Below are 23,254 nucleotides of genomic sequence, written 5' to 3'. Positions count from 1 at the left end.
TCAGAGGAGTGTGTATGGGAGTGAGGGTGGGAATGGGAATAAAGATGAAGGTAGAAATGAAGAAGGAGAAATGACAGCCAGTATGAGCATAATTGAACTATTGATGAGTATTCTTGATTCAGTAGAGGACCAAAGTACTTGGATAACTTTAGAGAGGCAGTTTGTGGGTACCCTTCTTTGATGTAAAGCAGAGGCATAACTTTTGGAAAAAAAGATGGAATATTCTATCAAACTAGGAATATTTTGCAGGTGCTGAAGATGGCCATGAGGAAAGAGGCTGAGTTCCCTCTATAGTGATAAGGAGGAGAGAGTGCCCCTGTAGGCCAGTGTTTTAAATATGTTTTTTAATTGATTTTTAGAGAGAGAGGAAAGGAGAAGGAGAGAGAGAAACATTAATGAGAGAGAAATATCAACTGCTTGCCTCCTGCACGCCTCCTACTGGGGATCAAGACCGCAATCTGGGCATGTGCCCTGACCAGGAACCAAACTGGTGACCTCTTAGTTTTCTCAACCACTGAACCACACCGGCCAGGCCGCTGTTGTTTTATTCTATGCAGATGAGGACCTAGAAAAGCTACAGAGCCCACTGGCCATTCTTTGAATTTCCTAGAAATTCTTCAGATCAGGGAACCCAATTTTAAAAGAGTTGAAAGGAGGAGAGGAAATGATGAGAACACATGGCAAAAAGGGCTAGGAATTTCAGATTCTTTGAATAAGATCTTGAGACACATTTCACTCATTCATTTGACTGGGGATATCTCACTGTCTCTCTTTTAATGGAACTTGCAGTCTGTTTACAGAAGCCAGAGTAGTGCAGGGGAGAGGAGAGACATACAACCAGTAAACCAAAGAAACATATAATGACAACATGAGAAAAGGATAGCAGAGAAAGGGTGCAAGAGAGTGATCGTGAGGGAAGATTGAGAATTTTCTTAGAAAAGGGTGTTCCGACACATTTGACAGTGATGAGGGCCTATCAGCTGCATAAGCGAGAAGAACTGTACTTTGATAGCTCAAATATAATTTTATGTTTGTAAGAGTAAAGTTTGTAAAAATGAGGTTCCTTTTGAAAATTGCAATCTGGCTCAGCTGAAGTTAAGAAAGAAAAAAGATAACAGCAACAACAACACTTATCTAATGCTTATTATGAGTTCTTTTGGGGATTTTGGTCCTTCCTCATCTTTCAGTTAGAGTGAAAGAGGAGCAGGATATCTGAGAGAGGTGATGCGTACAGGGGGTAAGGGAAGGTAGAAAGTCATATTGGTTTGCTATCACCTTGTAACAAGTTACTATAAAGCAACATTGCAGCTCTCTGTGCCTTTCTTCCGCAGTCACATCTCTAACTCTACTCTTCTTCCTCTCTCTGTCTTCCACTTTTAAGAATGCTTGATGACATTGGGCCCAGCCAATCTCCTTATTTTAATGTCAGCTGATTAGCAGCCTTCATTCCATTTGCAACTTTATTTCCCCTTTACCATGTCACCTAACATATTCACAGATTCCAGGGATGGGGACAAGAACATCTTTGAAGGGTCATTCTTCTGCCCATTACAAAATTGGAAATAAGTCTTAAGAGTGGCAAAGGCTCTTTGTCCCTTCTGTCGTTCTCTGCTCACACTTGGAGAGTCTTGTTTTCTCTATTTTATGTAACCACATTTGTCACAGGAGCTAAATCTGTAGTATCTGAACTGTATAATAACTTATAGTTTTATGCAACCTTGGACAAGAGATAAGGCCCTTCCCCTGAGCTTCCCCATCTATAACATGGTGGGGTAGGAGGAGTGGGCTCTCAAAACTCCCCCAGTGTTTCTAGTCTGACCTTTGAAGTATCCCATCTTTGTAGATTATATTCCAAACTGTGATGACAGGAGCTAAATCTGTAGTATCTGAACTGTATAATAACTAGTAGGTTTATGCAACCTTGGACAAGGGACAAGGGACAAGGCCCTTCCCCTGAGCTTCCCCATCTATAACATGGTGGGGTAGGAGGAGTGGGCTCTCGAAACTCCACCAGTGTTTCTAGTCTGACCTTTGAAGTATCCCGTCTTTGTAGATTCTATTCCAAACTGTGATGGTTCATTGCCACTGGAACTGCTGAAGTTCCCAAAGCCAGAGCATCCTTGCTGGTAGTTTCCTGGTTAAGTCTTTGTTGTATTTAATATATGCCATAAGCATTAATGAGGTCTTTTCGCCTAGGAGTCATCTACTTTGTGGATATACAAAACATAAGAATAAATCTGATTTTTTAAAAAATTGACTCCCCACATCTGCTCTGCCAATGGCACTGTGCGTTGCATTGCATCTTGCCCAAGTAGAGTGGTCTGTTGCAACATACACAGAATTTGTTGTTCTTATAAGCTTTGGAAGTGCACATGCCTCACATTAAAATACCTATGTTTGCCCAGCACTTTACACTTTGCAAAATGTTTTCATATCTGTTACTTCATATGATTTTCTATAACAATGTTCTGAGATTGTTAATATGCAGTTCTTTAAAATGGGTGTATTTGTAGGTTTAACGGAGAAACCAGTTCTACCATACCCCGTAATTCTGTGTAGATACTTTATATGCATCCTTGATCAGTGGTAACAGAGGTACTAAATACTTTGTTTGGAAAACTAACTTCAAGCACTTGATTGAAACACAGATATATTCCTTCCTGTGCTGCAGAAAGTGACCAGACAGCCTTTATATTTCAAATTGGACAGCATCTTAATGAGACATCACACTGCCTTTTATCTTTACTTTCGAAAAGAAATGTGTTCATGGAATGCTCTCAGGCACTTTTCTTAATAGCACCTTATTTCTTTAGGCATTTTTTTTCTGCCTTCTTATGGTTTTAATATATGTTATTCATAATACCACTTTCTAAACATTTATTCAAATTATACATATGCAAAATCCCAAGTTACAATATTGCAACCACACACCAAGACAGCATTGTTTGTAGCTGTCTATATTAATTTTCATATTCCATGGAATGGCTCCCCAAATTATTTTAGAATTTAATAATTTTTCAAAAATAATTCCAACAACCCATTTGGCTTCCTGCCTCTTTAGATTATCTGCATAAAGCCAAAGGGAGACTTTCAGAGGAATTGTAAACTCATTTAATTTCCAGACGTCGTCTAGTGTTTAAACACTGACATCAAAGCAAGGAGCCAATTATCTGAGTTCATTTGATCTGAAGCCCTGTTGCCTGAATTGCTATAGTTTTTCCTTTCGCTGAAAAGGAAGCCTGTGCCATCTCAAAGATGCAGTATTTAAAATCACTTTATCTATGGCAGTTTAACTTGAAACATGTGTTTGGGCTCACTAACCACAAGGAGGCATTGAAGCATTTCTTCAAAATGTGAAAAGCAATTTTATTGAGAAAAAAAAAATGAGTTGCACCTACGGTTGTTGAATTTTGTGTAAGCCATTATACCTGATTGTGAGCACGCATGCCTTTAAAGTTCATGTTTTCACACACTTATATTTTTAACCCTGACGTATTAGCAGGAAGTGTTGTTGCTGCTGTCTGTTGCTGTGGACGATTTTTGGACAATAGTAACCCACGTGGGTTTTCCTTCTGCTCTGTTTCCACTGGACACGAAGGCAACCGGCAGGACTCTCGTTAGCACTGATAAAACACTGCACTGACCGCAAGACCCTTTGTTGCCCTTTAAAGGTTAAAAGTCCTTTTGACTGTGTGAGCAGAAGCATGTTTCTTTCACGTAAAGACATATTCCTGACAGCAAGAGGTTTCTCTTGAATTCTGTGTGTCAGTTTAGACTAACCCTGGGACACATATTCAAAATGCCCCATAGGAAGCATAAGTTAAAAAGCCAAAATTGTTCGTGTGTTTTTTAACCTGAGCATGATTTTTCTTACATGTTGTTTTGAACATTCATGTTAAATGTCAGAAAATTTCCCCATGTTTTCATAACCCTGATTCCCAGCAGCCTGGCCGGTATTGAAAAATACAGACCTCTGTCTGTTGCAGAAAGTGCTGCTTCGCACATCTCCCGGAGTAATGCTTACTCCCCTGGGGAGCGAGGGCCTCACTCTTGGGAGTGAGGCTGTTTCTGCAAGGTGCTCCAGAGAAAATTCTTCCCTGGAAACGTGAACGGTGACATTTGGAATCCTGGGTGTGCCATGTTGCCATCCTGATTTGCTCTTTCTGCGTTTTGACACCTCGTTTGCCTTTTAGGTTATACCCAGCCTGTGCGACAAAATATTGACAACTTCGACACGCAACAGAACATGCAGCTGGGGCGGCTGTGTGACATCACAGGTACAGTAAATGCTTTTACACAAATGACTCTTTGGAATGTTTATCAGTGGATGGGGATAAATTGTTTTTGAGGGGGTTTCTTTTGTTTGTTTTTGCTTTTTTTCTCTATAAGTAAAAGGATTAGATCTCTCATTTACTTGCAGGGCAATTGGATTTTTGTTTTAAAGAACAGATTTATAGTGAAGTCAACTTGAATTTAAAAAAATGACATCTTTAACCAATTTACTTGGGTAGTTTTCTAAATTCTCTTTGCTGCAGGTTTGGATAAGGATTTCTCTCCTGTAGCCCCAAATCTTCTTCGTTTACTAATTCTTGCAGGGAGTGAAATTACCATGTTTGTGCCAATATCCTCTATTATATTATCTGGGGAATGAGTGGAAGGTGGTATCAGAAATTAAAAGCATTGTGTCTTCATTGTAAGAATAAGAGGGAAATGAGGATAGATTTTCAAAAGATTTTATCTAATATGTAGCATCTAGTTATTAGAAAACAGAGGATGCCTAATAGAGGAAATTCTTAAGTACAAACCTGGAGTGATAGATACACCTTTGTAAAAGTCAAGTTCCAATACTGATTTGGTCACTTCCAAATCAGACACCACCTGGAGCCAGGAGCGACGGGTACAAGAATTTGACTGATGCCATTCAAAGCTAGGGTGCTGGCCAGGCTTAAAGAATAAAGGCTGCAAGGGCTAAGCAATACTAGTGAAGCAGTTTGGGATGTACTAGCCAAAATTCAGGGTTAAACAAAAACTAGGTTTTTATTAGTTACCAAATAAAAACTTCGTTTTGTTAAAAATATAATTGCTTTGGCCCTTATTTAAGCAAAACAAAGAAGGATTTTAAATTATCAATGACCAACTCAGCTGGCTCCCTAGAATGACATACTTTACATGCTTCACATATATTTCAGCATCATTATTATTTTATAAATGCCATTTAGTAACAAAAATACATCAGTACTTGAAATTTACAGTGTCCTAAAATAATAATAGTGTAATTGCTTTAATCTATTATCTAGGCACTAATATTGTTTTTCAGCCTTACAAAAATAAATTTAATGACTTGAGATTGATTTGTTAGTGCTGAGCTATTTCAACTAAAAACCTGACCGGGTGGAAACCACTGAAGTGCAGCAGAGGGCAGACTTTGCTCTAATTTACTTGAATTAATATTTTTCTTAGCTTTTCATATAGCACAAACCATCGCCAAAGAATTTCTTTACAAGAGATTCTCATTATTAGAAAAGACTTGAAAGTATTAAACTTCTATTTTAAATAATTCAATAATTCCATGTAGGTCTACCTGCAATGGGAAATATTGCTAATGAACATTTCTGAGAGATTATGAACCAAATGCCTTTTCTTGCTACACGATCTTCATGACACAGCAAGGCAATCCTAAAACCTCTCAAGAGGAGTAGTTAGACAAGGTACTTGATTGTGAAATAAGAAACTAAGAAAATGAGCAACAATCTTGTGGAAGAATAAATTACTATCTTTTAAATTCTATTTTTATGTTATATTAGTTTCAGGTGTACAACTCAGTGATGAGACATTTATATACCTTATGAAGTGATCACCCTGCTAATTCTAGTGCTCATCTGACACCATGCATATTATTGGATATATTCCTTATGCTGTAATTTACATGAGTATCTTTTTTTTAATTCCATTGATTCCTAGTAAAGGGTATTGATTTTTTTCTGTTTATTCAGGGGAAATAAAGATAACCTGATTGATCTTGTTGGTAAGACTTGTCATTCACATATTGGTCATGAAGTCAGAATGTCAGGTGGAGACGCAACGACTAGTATTTTCAATTTCTAGATGAGTTAAGCAAGAGAGTGATTGATATTGACTATTGCTTAGCAATCAAAGCAATCTTCATTTTCATATTAATTCCTTTCCAAAATTACCTGTCAATTTTGAATGTTTGTAGATTCACAGTCAAGCCACACTAATACTGGATATTAGTGTTAATGATATGTATTCCTTTGCCAGAAATGAACAGGAAAGGTGAAATTAGCAACATGATTTGTCATCATTTGTAACCTAGAAATTTTTTCCCAAGAAAAATTTAGTTTTCTGTTATTTTTATTTGTTTTTGTGTCCTTTATCAATACTTAAAAAAAATACTAGTGGTTTTTAAAACCACTAGTTTGGTAAGGCACTAGTCTCGTCTTAAAAACACAAGATTTGGAACAACTAGTTTGATCATTCAGCAATTTTACCACTGTCTCCTAAGTTAGTTTATTTTGAGGTTTATGGCATTTGGGTTCCCAAATTAAATAGGAGCCCCTCACGTAGTTACATTTATGGAGCACCAGGTCAGTTCGGAAGACTCTACTTCTAGTCACAGATGTTGTCTCAGGAGCGGGACATGTCTCCCAGATGCCGGGGAGCTCACTGATTGTGTGAGATGTTCCAGGTCCTGAATCTCTCCATTCTCCCAGATCCCTTCAGTCCACCCACAAGTACTTAGTAAGTGCCTCCTGCACACTCTATACTGTATCAGGACTTGGGAGAATATAAGAAAGAGTATGCACCTTACCTTTTAGGAGTTTGGAAAGACAAGATCAATAAGGCAGAAGAGCAGAGGATGTGATTCCATCGTGTTAAATCTTGAGGCATTGAGTAAAAGGAGCACAGGTGTGAAGGGCGCCGCGGGGAGTAACTGTTGGCTGGCCTAGGAAGGGTAAGCCGTGGAGGATATTTGTACTGTCTGTTGAGCACCTACTATGTGACAGATACGGCACCGGGTGCCATATATATACAAGGGTTGGCAAAAGTGGGTGTTTAGTTGTGAGTATGCAAAACACAGAGTTAATAAAGCTATACCTGCATGCCTTTTTCCATGCAAACAACTGTAGACCTACTTTTGCCCACCCTGTATATAACTATGAATATCATGTGTTCTTTCATTTAATACGCTCTAACACTGTGCCCCCGGTGATTTTATCCCCCATTTTACAGATGGAGAAACCGATGCTTACAAAGGTTAAATAATGTACCCGGGGTCCCTGGGCAGCTGAGCCAGAATTCAGTCAATCTATGCTCTGTGCCCTCTGCCAGACCAAACAGAGGCATCTCCAAATCCCCTCTCAGGCCTCCCTCCCGAGGACACATTTACAGAGCTCCCTCCTGTGACCATCCCCAGCACCTGCGGGCGTGCTTCCTCGTGCCCGCTGCTCTCCACCGTGCGTCATGGCTGTCGGGGGGTGAGAGGGTTGCTTCTCATGGCCAGCATCTCCACTGCTTTGCTTCCTGTATTTCCCTCCATGTCTTGTCAAGTGCTTTGCTCCTATTGGTCAGTTATTTTTATTCATTAATTAATTGACTTCATTGGCTGCTGATTTACTGTCCATACTCCTTAAAATATTTTGCAGCCTGGAGAGGGTAATCTCACCTGACTTCCATTTGGGTGGGATATTTAATGAGGATTTCTTTCTAAGTCCATAAGCACATCTTAGGAAGGAGAACAGTTGAATGAAGACAGTGTTTCCTTTAAACCGACAGTCACTAGATGTCCTACGTAATTAATCTACTCCTCTTTGGGAATGGAGCAGGGGAAAGGTTGGTCTCTTGAAATAACCGTTGCTGTGGTCATAATCTTATGATCTATTTGGAGAGCGAAGTTCCCGAATTGGCCTTGCCAAATCCAGGCAGAATAAGAAATTGCCATTTCATCAGCATTTTAAAGTTAATAGCTCTGTTTCATAATTTACTGAAGCTAATGGGATAAATTTTTAAAGCAGTATGCAATTCCCATTGATGTTAATGGGAGTTCTGGGGCTGAGTCTCTCTGCATTATTTGAAAGTAGACTTCCGTGGTACCTCACAGCCTTCCTTCTGAAAGAATCATTGTGTCCATTTTAGGGAGGATAGTGTTAATATATCTTTTCTTTAGAGGAATGTTAAAGCGCTCAAAAGCCAGTTACACTGCTAAGATCTGTACAAAACCGATCTGAATTCACTTCAGTGTGGCTTTGGATATGCCCTTTATTTTAAACTGTGCCACATCCATCCGATGCCAGAGTTCATTATGTCATTCACCTTTATACCAGTAAGTAACACTGTGCTTGTTGTTTGTAGATGCCAATGTAAGCGTCATCTACATCTGCTCCCACCAAATGAATGAAGAGCTACTTCTGTATTACCATAAAATCCTGAGTCTACAGGCAGCTGTCAAATCGGGGAACCTTGAGGACAGAAGTGACCTGCAGGACAGGTTCAAAATTATCACCCCTGAAGCTATAAAGATCTTCACTGTGAGTTTGTCTTCTAATTACCACGGCTTCAGGGATGCAGTAAAATTAAATTGGAAATTTTATAACTTGCAACGCTCTGGTACACATCAGTGAAATATTATTGCAAGTTTAACAGCTTTACTGATTAGACGACTAGTTGGACTGTAGGCAATAAATATCCCAGTTTAACTTTCAGACTTACCAGTCGTTGAGCAACCCTTCCAGTTTCTCTGTAGCTGAAGCCTAATGGGGGTTATTGGGCGGTACCACCAAGTAGGTGAATTTATAACATCTACGGTTTCTTTTTCATTTTGTGTGGAGGACACCAAAGCAGAGAAAGGCTGGCCCTGCCCATGGTCACAAAGCTGGTTCAGGGCAGAATCTAGACCAGGGCCCTGTGTTCTGACCTCCACACCGCTATTCCTTCAGATCCATGGTTTTAGTTCCACCCCCCACTAGGGAATTTGGTCTTATTTACCATATCCCATGGTTCATAATGAACAAGGCTCAGGGTGTGTGTGTGTGTGTGAGTGTGTGTGTGTGTGAACTTGTTCTGATTTTTAACGAATGGAAAGAATTCTGAGTGAAATTCCATCTGTAGACTAGAGCTTTGGGGAAATGCACAGAACCCCGAGGGCAGTGTTCAAAAACAAGGCAGCGCATGAGATGGCTTGAATGAACTTCGCTATACTTTAACAATAATTTAAGCTTTCCATGTTAAACAAACAACATTTTAATACCCAGTGGACTATGCAGTTTTGAGGAGACCTTTGTGTGTGTGTGTGTGTGTGTGTGTGTGTGTGAATCAAGAGTCTGAATTTGCTAATACAGATAGCTTTTTTCCATTCAAAAGTGGGATATACTAAAGTCAACTCTCTATCTATTACCAGAGAAACTGCTTGCAAGCTTTACATAGGAAGCATATACGTGTTGAGTTACTTCCTGCCCCTTAACCCTTTGGATGCGCCATAATTTTTACCACTCCCCCCATAAAAGGCCTGCCAGGGCGGGGGAGGGTTGCTATAATACTTCTGCTTTGGTGAAATACTCAGTGAATTGTCATCAGATTTTGCTCTCTTCTACCAAGATGAAGATTTTAAATTTTCATAACTGGATACCTTAATGTTCCCCCCAAATCTCTGCTTTATTGGCATCCCTGGGCTGTGGAAGAGAACGGCAAAATCCCGGGCAGGACAAGCAAAAGAAAAGACGGGGACAAATCATCACCACTACCATTCTTAGGGGCCTAGGGACATCCACAACAATGCAGGGATTGCCTTGTGCTTCCCAGCCGTCCCCTGGCCTCAATGGCAGAGATGCAGGGACTTTAGGAAGCAAGGAAGAAAAAACTGTCATGAGGATGTACTTAATTTCCCGAGTTTCTCCTGATAGCTGCTAATGAGGAGTTTCTGTGCATCTAAAATGCCCATATACATTGAGGAGGCATCACATGGGGAAGGGGCACTAGTTTGGGAAAAGGAAAGTGAGCGAGCTCACATATATCAAAGGCGTAGATACATGTTCTCATTTGATCCTCAGAACAACGCAGCAAGATAGAACTGATCAATCTCCTTCCAAGGGTGAGGAAGCCAAGTTAGTAGTGTGGCCAGAGTCCAAGCCTGAAGCTGTCTGAGCCCAGAACACTGTCATGAGCGGGAATGACTGCTCTACTCCTGGAGGACCTTGTGGCCTTGGGCAAGCCCTTTCCCTCTCTGCTCTTGGTTCTTCATCTGTAAAATGAGGTGGCGAATTGGGTCGTTTCAAAGTCCTTCTCAGCCCTATAATCCTATTACCTGAGAAGTGCACCCTTGTCAGCCAGCCCACCCCGATTTGCAGGCAGGAGCGAGGCGGTGAGCATTCCCAGGTGCACTGAGTTTCGTTCAGAATTTAGGTTTGCATCGTTGTGATAGAAACAAGTAGGGAATATTTTAAGTAAATTTTAATACTTCTCACAGTTTAAGTTTAAATTATTTGAGCCATCACTCATAGGCAATCAGCATTTTAGAGTACAAAAAAAATAAGTTCTCACTCTCAAATCAGTTCCTGCTCATGTTTAGTTATTGCCTTATTTCTTTTTCATGGGTTGGAGGGATTGTACCGGTGCTGATTTTCATTCAAATGGATGGCTTTGAGGAGATTTTTTAAAAGTGTGCCAAAATCTGTTTGTACATCTCTCCAAGTCACTATACAATGTTTGGATTTGTAATGGTACAGAGTGCTATTATAAAGTCGTGTCTATTTTGGAACTTTTTAATGTTTATAAAGATATCCTCAACAAATGCCTGTTGTCTCAGGTTAAAAAAAAGTCAGTAGTGATCAATTAAATGCAATTTTAATGCTATGGATTTCGGAATATTTTATATTTTTCAAGCTGCGTTAATTCACAGCCTGGATCTAATGGTCATACGAGATCTGCCGTCAGTAATGTGTACTCTGCCACTCATTCATACTCAAATCTTTCTTAAACACATATTGAACACAATAGTAGGGCACCGTCTTGCCTGAAGAATAAGGCGTGCCACAGGTGACTGTGATACAGGTCGGGTAGAGTACTTGCCAACGGAAATAAGCAAACCAAGAGGAGACAGAAATGCATCGTGGCTGGAAAAGTGCGCAGAACTTTAAGTTTACTTTCTATTGCTGCATCTGACTTCCCCTCATCGCACCTCATAAACTCACCAGACCCTCACTTCTCAACCTGTGAAAGGGGAGAGATTTGGCTGCTGTGGTACAATAACTGTGCTAATACCTGGGTTTAAATCCTACCTCTGCTGTTTACCAGCTGTGTTACTTTGGGCAAATCATTTGAACCTCAGTTTCCTCATCTCCAGCAGAGGGGATGCTAATTGGCAAGGTGTGGTATGGATCAGATGAGAACATACATGTCAAAGTGCTTTGACCTTGTGAACTTAACATGAGCGCACTGCCACCCTGAAGCACTCTTGTTAGGGACCCTAAAAAGCCACCAGGTACACTGTGACTCAGTCACCAGGTCTCCCACACATTTCATATTTTCACATTTCCCAATGGAAATTATTTGTGGGGAAAGGAAAGGAAGGAAATAAACAAGGGGGAAGACAGGGATCACCCAGGTGGGAAACACGAACTCATGAGGTGCTGTTACCAGCCATTGTCTAGTGGAGCATTGGGTTTCCTAGAACTGCGCTCTCGGATGTAGGTTGTGAAAATGGATTTCAGTTACAGTAGACACGGCATGTTGCACAGATCTGAGGAACGCAGACTACAACACCTACTCTGAAGGAAGGCCCAGAAGGGTAATCAATAAATCCTCTTCTCAGAAGAGCTCTGTGTTTTTTTTTCCTTTTTGGGGGGGAAGAGAGGGGAAGTAAAATATACATAACATAAAATTTACTATTTTAAGTGTACATGTCAGTGGCATTCAGCACATTCACACTGTTGGGCAATCCTTGCATTATCCATTTTCAAAACTTTTTCAACATCCCAAGCAGAAATTCTGAACCCATTAAGCGATAAGTCCAGAAGAGCTCTGGTTTTAAAGAAAAAGTTATTGCAGAGCTGGAAGGACCCTAGAGAAGTCTAGTCCAACCTTTCATTTGAATATTGGGGAGTTTTCTAATTCACATTGCAAGTTAGAAATCCAGGCAAGACCGAAATCCCAGGGCTCTCCTTGGTCTCTTTCTCCCATACTCAGCAGTTATTACACCCACAACAGTTTGATATTCCCAGAAATAGTTGCTCAGTGTTTTTCCATATCTTCATGCCATGTTGAGTAGATAATTTTGACTAGAGCTGGGGGAGTAGGTGCTAGTCTACAAAATTCCTTGAACTCCCTAACACTCTGGCAACTTGCATTATATTTTCTACATGACATTTTAATGACTTTAGAAAGAGAGTTTTCTCTGTAATAATAAGTACTATCATTTATAGAATAGCAACTCAATGTCATGCATTATAATAGATGTTTACTTTCATGATCTTCTTCTATCCTTAGAGCAACCCAGCAAATGGGTATTTTTATTCCCATTTAACAGATGGCAAAACTTAGGCTCAGGTTCAGGTAGCTTACAAACTTGCTCAAGTTCAGGTAGCTTATAAATGATAGAGACAGATTCAAAGCCAGCACTGTTTGACTCCTAACCCCAGCCCTTCTCTAGAGGAAGTGAGCATGATCTTGGCTTCTTAGTTCATCCTTGGTGAATGTCTTTCCCACACCTATCCTCAGCTACCCGTCTTTCAAAATTCACCTCAACCCCAACCTCTTTCATAATGATAGTAGTAGCTACCATTCATTAAGTGCTTATTGTGTCCAAACCACTGTGCGAAGTGCTTTACATGCATTATCTCATTCAGACCTTACAGCATCCCTATGAGATGAGTACTGGCATTATACTCATTTTACAGGTGAAGAAACTAAGGCCCCAGGAGAATGAGTCATTTGCCTTTTCAGCTCTCCCCATCAGCATGTGTCCTCTGCCTCCCTTCTCCATGCCTCCGGGGCCTTCTGTAGCTCTTTATGGCTTTTCTCTGCTTTGATTAGTTATGCATTAACGGTACTCATTTGTGCCCCGCTCCTTGAATGCAGAAACATGGTTGTATTCGTTTGGTGCGTGATGACCATCTGGCTCTGTCCTCAGCCCCTATTAGACATGCCAGAATTATTTATTTAATTGAATGAGACAGTCGCATGTATTGCTGAGCTGGGTCTAAATAATCAAAACTAAAATGAAAGCTTCAGTCTTGCTGACATTTTCAAATACTTTTTCATTCATGAATCCTCTCCAAAGTGATTGGCCAAGAACCAGGATAGTCATTATAAAAGGTACATCGTCTCTGAGACAGACTTTGTGGCAGAGCTTTGGAAAGGAAGTATCAAGCCAAACGCCTTTTTCCTACCGAATCATTTAAAGAGTTGCCAGATTAGGAGTCCTGTACAGAGAAGAATCCTATGGGGCGTTTTTCTTCATTTTTGGTATTGATTTTCCAGGCGCTTTAGTGTTAAACCAGGCCAGAAGTGCTGCAGAGATGAATCACTATTATCCAAAGGCCGCCAGCCTCTTTTCCTTCTGACAGAAGGATAATTCCACGTGGATCAAATAAATACAGATGTGTAGTAATTAGTTCTATTCCCAGTGAGCCTATTTCCCACACACTAAAGATGTGAGCGATTATAGAGCCTCACCCCAACAGCTTTTATCAATTTAAACTGCTAAACAACAGGATAGGTCATAACCCAGCCTGCTATTAATAATGCATTTATGGTGTGCAACATTATAAATTAGGTGCATGGACTAGACAAAAAGAACACCTTTTAACAAGAATGATATGCTCTTCCCCCAGAAGCAACATATGTGCCTGGCGACTCACCTGAAGTACAGTCCCAAAGCAATCAAAAGAATAAAAAACCTCATCAGTGGACGAGATGCCTACATTGTCAGTGGGTTCCTCCACAAAGATGATCTGGCCGTGGCAGATATGTTAGACGTACCCATCCTGGGCCCAGAGCCTGAAATAGCTCATCTTTATAGCACCAAGTCTGGAAGTAAACAGATGTTTGCCAGCGCCAATGTGCCGTTCCCTCCTGGAATATCTGACATCTTTAGTCACCAGCAGGTATGCGGGGTGGAAGAGAGAGGCTCTGTTCAAATATAGCACATCCTCTTGGAGTTGCAGGGACCTCAGGCCTTCTGGAGCCAGCCCTGCCCAGTGGAGATTATGTGGAATACTTGAGTTGATTTGTTAGGTCTACTTTAGGACTTCATGTTTAAAAGCATTGTCCTTGAAAAATATTAACTCATTTGGATTAAGACATTGAAGACCCTGTTAGTGCACCAATATGCTATCAATATTGATTGCCTCGACAGGGATTATTTAGTTCATCATCGTATTAGCTAGCCAACCATTGAGCAGGTCCCTGAGAAATGGGAAAGACAATTTTAGCTCAGAGGAGGCAGTTTGGAAAGCTCCACGAGGGGCGCCTGTCTGTCAAGGCAGGTGGCAGAGGGCCTATGGAAGAGGGCTGCAGACATCCTTCCCTGGTACAAAAATCCTTTGGTCCCTCAGGAAGGAGCCATAAAGGGAGGAGTGTACATTACATTCAATAATTTCCAAAACCCTAAAATGTATGTGCAATAGTTGTATGGAGTCTTGATTTCATCTTCACTGATTAAGAACTCAGGCAGTCTTTGCCATGAAATGTGGTTAAAGATGCAGGCACATCCAATGCAGGACAACCTTCCTCTAGTGCTGGTGTTCAGAAGTAGGATTTAAAACTTCCCTGTAGACACATCAGATTTGAGGGATGTCATTTCACCTATGGCACATGCAAATTGCATCACCTTAAACAGATTTATAACTGAGTTCTACTCTGCTTGTTTGGAAAACATACGTCTGAGGTCATCAAGAATTGAAGTACTCCACTGAGATTTTTCCAGATACTGACTATCTTACCTAAGCTATCTGAGTGTGTCAGCGTTTTGAATTCGCAGATGGCGATGAATCAATAGCACTGACTTTTACCGCTGTGCATCATAAACTTAAAGCTGGTGAAGGAAAGCTGTGATCATCTTAATTTAGGTTAATAAATATTCCTGACTATCAGATGGATTTTAGCAGTAGTCATTTTTCTACTTCTGCTCTACACCAATGTAAAATGAATGGCAATTTAAAATTATATTACTTCTTTTGAAGAGATAAACTCAAACAAAGAATCATAAATGTTCTGAAACAGTGTAAAGTCATTTGGTTTATGATTAAGTAATTTATTTAGTTTTTAAGTCTAGTGTGAGCACCGTGAGCATGTCCTGTTTTGATCCATAAAGTAACCACGCAAGTTCTTTTTCTGGCATGTGCTCCATATGAAATATTGACAGCTTTGGTTAAATAAGCAAAAATAGTGGCGCTATTTTAAAGCACTGTTCAATTTTCACTTAAAGATAGCACATAATTCTTTCCCATGGTGCAGTCTTTACAATATTATTGATCCTTTTCATACTGTAGGGGATCCATCAACAGACGCCCATTTATAGGACTCTCAGAAGCAACAAATAACAGGATTTGGAAGAAACAGATGATAATTTTGTTAGTAGTTGACTCTCTGAATACACAATATTTCCAAATATACAATAAAAATGCTATGCCAGAACACCTTTTCTTACACCAGCAAAGTACTTTTATAAAATACTAGAGGCCTCGCGATGCACAAAATTCATGCAAGGGGTTCGGCACCCGCCGCCGCCCAGGCTGCCTCTGCCTCAGCCCCCGCCACCAGGCTTCGTCCAGAAGGACGTCCAGTCTAATTAGCAGATTATGCTTTTATTATTATAGATTACTCACCAAAGACTATTTCTACTTCTGCAAAGTATGATCAGAATACAGCTAAATATGATGAAATATAGAACCTATCTTCTCAACACAATACCAGAGAAAGAAGGGATGTAACTTTGAAAGGTTCATTTAAAAACCTTTATAGGCAAAGCTCATAGCTACATGGTGGGTAGACCAGAGTACTTTTAATTTAAATACCCAAATTATCCACAGACACTACTTGATAATTAGGGAACTAAGACAATTCCATGTCCACCCTATTTGAATACCCCATGATTGCACAGGGCTTCCAGGGATCCCAAGAATGCCTGTTTTGATGTCACTTCCACACTGCTGGATAGTGTAACATCCTCAGGAAGAGCAGCTGAGAAAACACAACTCAAGAAAACAGATTGTACCTTTAATCAAAATAATTTTAATCTTCCAGCTCCGTACTTCAGCAGAACCACAATCTTTAGTCCTTTCACACGCTTTAACTGAAAAACATTCCATCCGGTGACCAAAACGTCATCCAAAGAGAAGAGAATAGGAGTGTTGCAGCCTCGCTGGGCAGCTCAGATGGGTGCAGGGGTGGGCAAACTTTTTGACTCGAGGGCCACAATGGGTTCTTAAACTGGACCGGAGGGCCGGAACAAAAGCATGGATGTAGTGTTTGTGTGAACTAATATAAATTCAAAGTAAACATCATTACATAAAAGGGTATGGTCAAAGTAAACATCATTACATAAAAGGGTACGGTCTTTTTTTTTTAGTATTATTCATTTCAAACGGGCTGGATCCGGCCCGCGGGCCGTAGTTTGCCCACAGCTGGGTTAGAGTGTCATCCCAACACACTGAGGCTGTCAGTTTGATTCCCAGTCGAGGAATATACAAGAAACCAATCTATAATAATAAAAACTTAATAAGCTAATTAGACCGGTCATCATTCCGGATGTCCTTCCAGATGAAGCAGGGGCTGGAGGGAAGCCTAGGTCCTGGGTGCCAGAGGGAAACCGGTGCCAACAGCCAAGGGAAGGAAGGCCTATACTCTTGCATGAATTTTGTGCATTGGGCCTCTCTAGTGAATACATAAATAAGTGGAACAACAAATTAATGTCTCTCTCTCTCTCTCTCTCTCTCTCTCTCTCTCTCTCTCTCTCCCTTTCTCATCAATAAATAAAAACAGAATGTTGCAGAGACCTCCTTAAGTATAAGTGACCATAGCCAAGTACAGCAGTGGGTAGGCTCATCAAAGCAAATGCTTAGTAATGCTTTGCTTCTTTCGGGGAAGTATACAAGTACACTGGAAAGTCTGATGAGAAGACAAACACACACACACACACACACACACACACACACATCATTTTGTGATTTAGTGAGTTATTTTTCTCCAAGGCTCTACTAGAACAGTATGACTTGTAATTAAATAATATTGCTTTAGACTTTTGTCTGACTCAACTTATCCCAAATGGCTATTGGTGGGAAGGAAAGTTGCTTCTCTTTTAACTTCTCCCTCCACCCACCTCTCCTCCTCCTCTCTGCAGGTTGAGCTAGGCAGCCCAGTGGCGAGAGAATGAGCTTAGGTGTTGGAGTCAGGGCAACCTGGGCGGAGTCTGCTCTTCCGCTTGGTTCTGTGTGATCGTGGGCCTGTTATTCAAATTTGCTGACCCTCAGTTATTTATATATGAAATGAAACTAAACATGGTGCCTGCCTCAGAGGTTTTGTGAGTATTCAATTTAAAAATAAACTCATGTAGAGAGCTTAGTCAAAGGCCTGGCTCCTGCTGAGTTCAGCAATGTTAGATAGTATCATTATTATCACCATGATATTAGAGCTTGAACTTTACCCCTTAAACTTCCATGTGATGGAGCCCAGTTCCTGAGGGAATACCGTGTTAAATAGGATAGGTGTGTATTCCAGGAACATTGCTTCCATGAACGTTTTATCTCCTTTACCGCTTGTGTCCATATAATACATATTATGTAATGCACTTGGCCAATTGACCAGCCAAACAAATGCATTTCATGTATGTTAATGAGGAAAATGTTAAATGTTTTATGGGTTATAACAGTGGTTGGCAAACTCATTAGTCAACAGAGCCAAATATCAACAGTACGACGATTGAAATTTCTTTTGAGAGCCAAATTTTTTAAACTTAAACTGTACAGGTAGGTATATTGTTATTAACTTAATTAGGGTACTCCTAAGCTGGCCTTTGCTAAAAAACGTCCTCAATCTGATTGAGGTACCTTCACTGAGGTCGACCCCTTCCAACTCTCCCATCCACACTCGTCTTGTATACTTGTTTCGTCTGTCTCAGTGGTCGGCAAACTCATTAATCAACAGAGCCAAATATCAACAGTACTTCTTCAAAATAGACTCACCCATGCTGAAAACCGACTTCTGCGCATGGGCCACGAAGTTTCAATCTCACTGTACGTGCACGCCCACACGTGGTATTTTGTGGAAGAGCCACACTCAAGGGGCCAAAGAGCCGCATGTGACTCGCGAGCCGCGGTTTGCCAACCACTGGGTTATAACATTTAAAAGTTCAACAAAGCACCAAATAAAGTTTTCAAGAATATAAATCTTTATAGTCTTGAAACTATAAAAAAATCATTTGAAGAATCAATAAGTAAACACATAATTCTCTGAAAAGGAAAGAAAACAATACCAAAATTCAATTCTTTATTTTGCTTTGAAAAGCAGGCAAATGATAATTTCAGTTTCTCCTAAATAGGACTATACTTTTAAACGCGCCTTTAGTCCCATTGGTTAGTGGTTTCTTCACATCATCTCTACATCATTTAAAACTTCTTCCAGTCTGTCTTAATAACTAGAGGATAACCTAATGAACAGACCATTTGAAATAAAGACACTTGAAAAGTACCACTGAGTTAATACAGTACAAAGGAATCCAGGACACCAGCTACATTACATGTTGCTACGTCTTCATCCCCACAGATGATAGAACAGCTGACTCAGCTGATCATCGATCACCCAGAAATCCAACGCTGGCTCTTTAAAATGGACTATGAATTTGGAGGAAATGGGACTGCGTTTTGTGACATTCTTTCCCACCTCCAGTGCCGTGACTGGCTCCTAAAGGAGTATAAGAAATACAGCCGTGAAGACTGGCGCAAGAAATGGGCACAGGTGAGTATTCAATGGTGACATAAATCCACAGCGTCTGTGTATTGTTAGGAGATGAAGCAAAAGGCTCAGCAAGGAGGGGAAGGCACTTCCTTCAAGGCTCTGCAGTGTCGCCGGCCAGCAGTGAGACCTTGGGCAGATCACTGGACCTTTCTGAGGCAATGGGGTTGATTAGGTTATTTTAAATGTCCTTTCATTGGGCCCTAAAAGTCTTCATTCATGTCTTCAAATTGATTATGATTATTAGGAAGTAATTTTTTTAAATCATATTCTGGTAACATTACAAGTCTCATCATTCGCTCCAAGTGGGTCTGATCATATGCTTCTAACAACTGACATTAATAAGCTACCCGCATTTTATTATGAGAGAGAAATTCTATTAGTAAATGGTTGTCACCTGGAAGCTAGTGTATAATAGCATTCTATCAGCAGTCATATGTTTCTGAAGTCAATTCAAGGAAATTTGTGTAACTGCTGGTCCCTGTGAGATGTTGAGAAAATAGTACATCCTACCCAGAAAATCTCCAGGCCAAAGCCGAACAAAAGGCAAGAAATCTTAGCATATAAGTGGTTGGGTAGAGAATTTTCCATGTATGTTGGTGGAAGGATGAACTGTACAACTTCTTAGTCCGTTCCAAACTTGCTTAATAATTAAAGTTATCGTATATGGCTTACTATATAAATTACACCCACCATTCTAAACGCCGCCCCACTTTGCATCCAGAGTCTAGACTAGCCTGGCTTCTCTTAATCCCAAATCTCTGTCTTGCCTGACCTCCTCGTGACAGCATAACTGATGAGGAAAATTCAGACGTAAATTCCCTTCACCGATTCCTTCCCTACTGACGTGCTTAGCAGTGGGCTGCGCGGTGATTTGCATCTCCTCTGAGCATCCCACTGCAGAAGTCTATGAATCAAAACACAAGTGATAGGAAGGGAGGGGCACTCCAGAGAGAACCGCATTACTCTTGTGAAAGTGAAACAACGAATAAATCTAGAGAACAGTCAGAAGAGAGAGTTCCCTTTGACAAATGTGTCTGTTCTCCCCATGATCTATCCTGGGCTTTTCTTCCCCTCCGTCAGAGAATGGACTAAATGCAGTACCTGTCATGGCCAGCTTTTTACATATTATTTAAAGGATACCAAAGTGAATTACTCTCCTAGGAAAAAAATAAAACAAGGAAAATGTATTTAATTTTGAGGCCCATAGAGGGTTCTCTTTGAACTGGATTTTACTTCATATTGTATAGTGTTTTCTTTTTAAAGCAGAACTGTGGAGAGTCAATGATGAAAATATGACTTTTTCATTTAAAAAATTGAAATGTTAGTGGGCTGGTCTTAATATTTCAAACCAATATTTTTTTTAATTCTCCTGAAACTAGATAATGATAAATTTAAAATATTTGACTTTAGGTTTAAAAAATATTTAACATATTGACACTGGCTGAATTGAACTTGGAAGCCTAACTATACATTATTTACTTTCAATTGTTTTAAACTATATCATTTTAAATTGTCACCAACCACTTTTGGCATTATCATGAGTGTTATTAAATGTGAAAATCTTGAATAATTAATACTCTATTGAAATCTTTTTTTAACTTAATAAGGAAAAAATAATTATTCAGAAATCTTTTTAATCTTTGAAACCCGTGCTTAGCCATGGTCATTTTGGTTAAAAGCCAAAAATAAAAATAAAAAATAAAGCAGCTCTGAAGAGCTTTTTTGGGGGGTGGGGCGGGGGGAAAATTATTGACATTCTTTTGCCTTCAAAGTGAAATTGTACCCAGACTGGAAGTGAACTGCAATCTCCATTGAGTGTAGCTATTGAGGATTTAGGATCAGAATTACCCTTTGTTCCAGAAGACCATCATAATGGTGCACATTTAGACATCAAAGCATTACTTTATGAGCACAGGCATGTTTTAATGTCCTATTACAGTTTGTGGACCTGTTTCTTTTCATAATGAAGATGTTGTGTCATCAAGCCTAGCCCGGCACATACAAAACATATGCTGGCAGGTTATTAAAAATTTCAGCTTCTTGATGAAAGACTATCCTGCAGGCTAAGAGTCCAGAGAAAGACTCCATTCTGGGAGAATTATTAGAAATGAGATTATGACTGTAAGCACTAAATTATGTTAATACTCACAAATAGCATCATTTGCATAGCTGTTTATGACACGATACCATGATTTTTCTCATTGGTATATTGTAGGCAACAGATTAAAAACAGGGCTGTTTATGGGAGTTGGAACTGTTTTGAGATTCTCTTGCATCTTACGTGGATATTGGTTTTAGATGGAGGCATCATTCAGTGTAGACCCAAGGATCCAATATAAAGGCCATCTTTATTTCCTACCTATCTAATTTAGAATCGGTTATTTAACTGGTTGGGGTTGAGCTTCGAAACAAGGTCATGGGGTCAACAAATGCTGAAAAGCTGTAGTCACATTTTAAAAATCACTATAGACATGTCTGTGATTTTAGGAAAAGAGGAATGTTACATGATGGCCACAGAAAAAATGGGGCACAAATCTCATTTTGTTCGTGGTGGCTCGGTGCAAACCTCATTCTCTTCATCCTACCAGGTAACAAAACCCCATGCGCCAGGAGGTGCTTCTTTAGTAGGAATAAAGGCTTTCATCAAGGAAGGCACACTCGTAGGGGAAAGGTCTTCCTGGCCACACTCACCGAAGGCAGTGTAGGGAGACCAGGTGGACATTCGCTGTGGTGCCAGTCCTTGCAGTGCTTTCTTTCTATTTCCATTTTTAAAAGGTAAATCTTCCCTCCCTCACTCCTGGGAGATTGGCTTGGTGGCCGTGATGCTCCAGGTGACGCTGCTTTTTGAGAGAGCTTTGTCGAACGGCTTCTCCGTAGAGAGAGCTAAACCAGTTTACTTGTGGGTTTCCCCGGCAGACCTTCTTTGGGCCTCTGTTTCCCTGGGTGGGTGGTATAAACTGTAGAGGTCTTGGCATCACAGATTTTCCACTTACAAGAAAAAGGAGAAAAGGGAAACTGAACTGGCCCTAAGCTACTATATAATATTTGTATTTTAGCCCTGGGCAAGAGAAGTTGTACCTGTATTTGCACTTGGGTGTACTTTGTTAAACATTATTGCGCATCTATTCACCAGTATGGTCCAAGCCTTTTGAGATACACTGTCATATTTCATACTAGAGGCCCAGTGCACAACATTTGTGCACTCAAGGGGAGGGGTTCACTCAGCCCAGTCTGTGCCCTTCAGCAGTCCGGGAGACTTGGGGGATGTCAAACTGATGGCTTAGGCCCGCTCTCTGCGGGGAGAGGGCCTAAGCCAGCAGTTGGACATCCTTAGTGCTGCTGCGGAGGAGGGAGAGGCTCCCACCACCACCGCTGTGCTCATCAGCCATGAACCCAGCTTCTGGGTGAGCGGCACTCCCCACTGTGGGAGCACACTGACCACCAGGGGGCAGTTCCTGCATTGAGCGTCTACCCCCTGGTGGTCAGTGCGCATCATAGAGACAGGTCGTTTTACCGTTCAGTCGATTTGCATATTATCCTTTTATTATATAGGATATATATATATAATCTAATAAAAGAGAAACATGCAAATTGATCGTCCCTCTGCTACACCCAAAAGCCATGCCCACAAGCCAATCAGGAGTGAATATGCAAATTAACCCAACTAAGATGGCAGCAGCCACAGAGCTGAAGTGAGCAGGAGGCTTGGGTTGTCCCCAGCAATGGAAGAAGCCAAGCTTCCCGCCTGCTCTACTGGCCTTGAGCTCCACTCAAGGCTACAAAGTTTCAATTATAGAAGATAAATAAGCCCCAGATACTTGTTTCCAGCCCATGGCTGTGGCCAGCCTGAAAACGGCCATCAGCCCCTCAACCAGGCTGCCAGGCACCCCAATAGGGCTCCCCACCCTGAAGAGGCTGTGGCCAGCATAAAAACAGCCCTCAGCCACTCACCCAGGCTGGCCCAACCCCCATGGGGTGAGGGTCCTCACTGGGGGGCTTGACCAGCCTGCAAACAGCCATCAGCCCCTCACCCAGGCTGGTCAGGTACCCCAGTGGGGACCCCCACCCTGAAGGGGGTGTGGCCAGCCTGAAAATAGCCCTCAGCCCCTCACCCAGGCTGGCCAGGCACCCCAGTGGGGACCCCCACCTTGAAGGGGGTGTGACCAGCCTGCAAACACCCATCAGCCCCTCACCCAGACTGGCCAGGCACCCCAGTGGGGACCCCCACCCTGATCCAGGACACCCTTCAGGGCAAACCAGCCGGCCCCCACCTGTGCACCAGGCCTCT

The 23,254-nt window shown here is 41.1% G+C and overlaps 1 protein-coding gene across 1 annotated transcript in view; it reads left to right on the top strand.

The window, feature by feature from the left end:
- IQCH (IQ motif containing H) overlaps nt 1–23,254 on the top strand; it is a 109,662-nt gene that overhangs the window by 10,662 nt on the left and 75,746 nt on the right. The window contains 3 exon segments of the mRNA XM_015560440.1: nt 4,194–4,277; nt 8,371–8,546; nt 18,775–18,966. Coding sequence (XP_015415926.1) covers nt 4,194–4,277; nt 8,371–8,546; nt 18,775–18,966 — 452 coding nt within the window.

The sequence above is a fragment of the Myotis davidii genome, unplaced genomic scaffold (genome assembly GCF_000327345.1).
Source record: "Myotis davidii unplaced genomic scaffold, ASM32734v1 scaffold673, whole genome shotgun sequence".
In the NCBI taxonomy this organism is placed as follows: Eukaryota; Metazoa; Chordata; class Mammalia; order Chiroptera; family Vespertilionidae; genus Myotis; species Myotis davidii.
The sequence above is the reverse complement of the archived record's forward strand: the minus strand, read 5'-3'. Positions and strand labels throughout refer to the sequence as shown.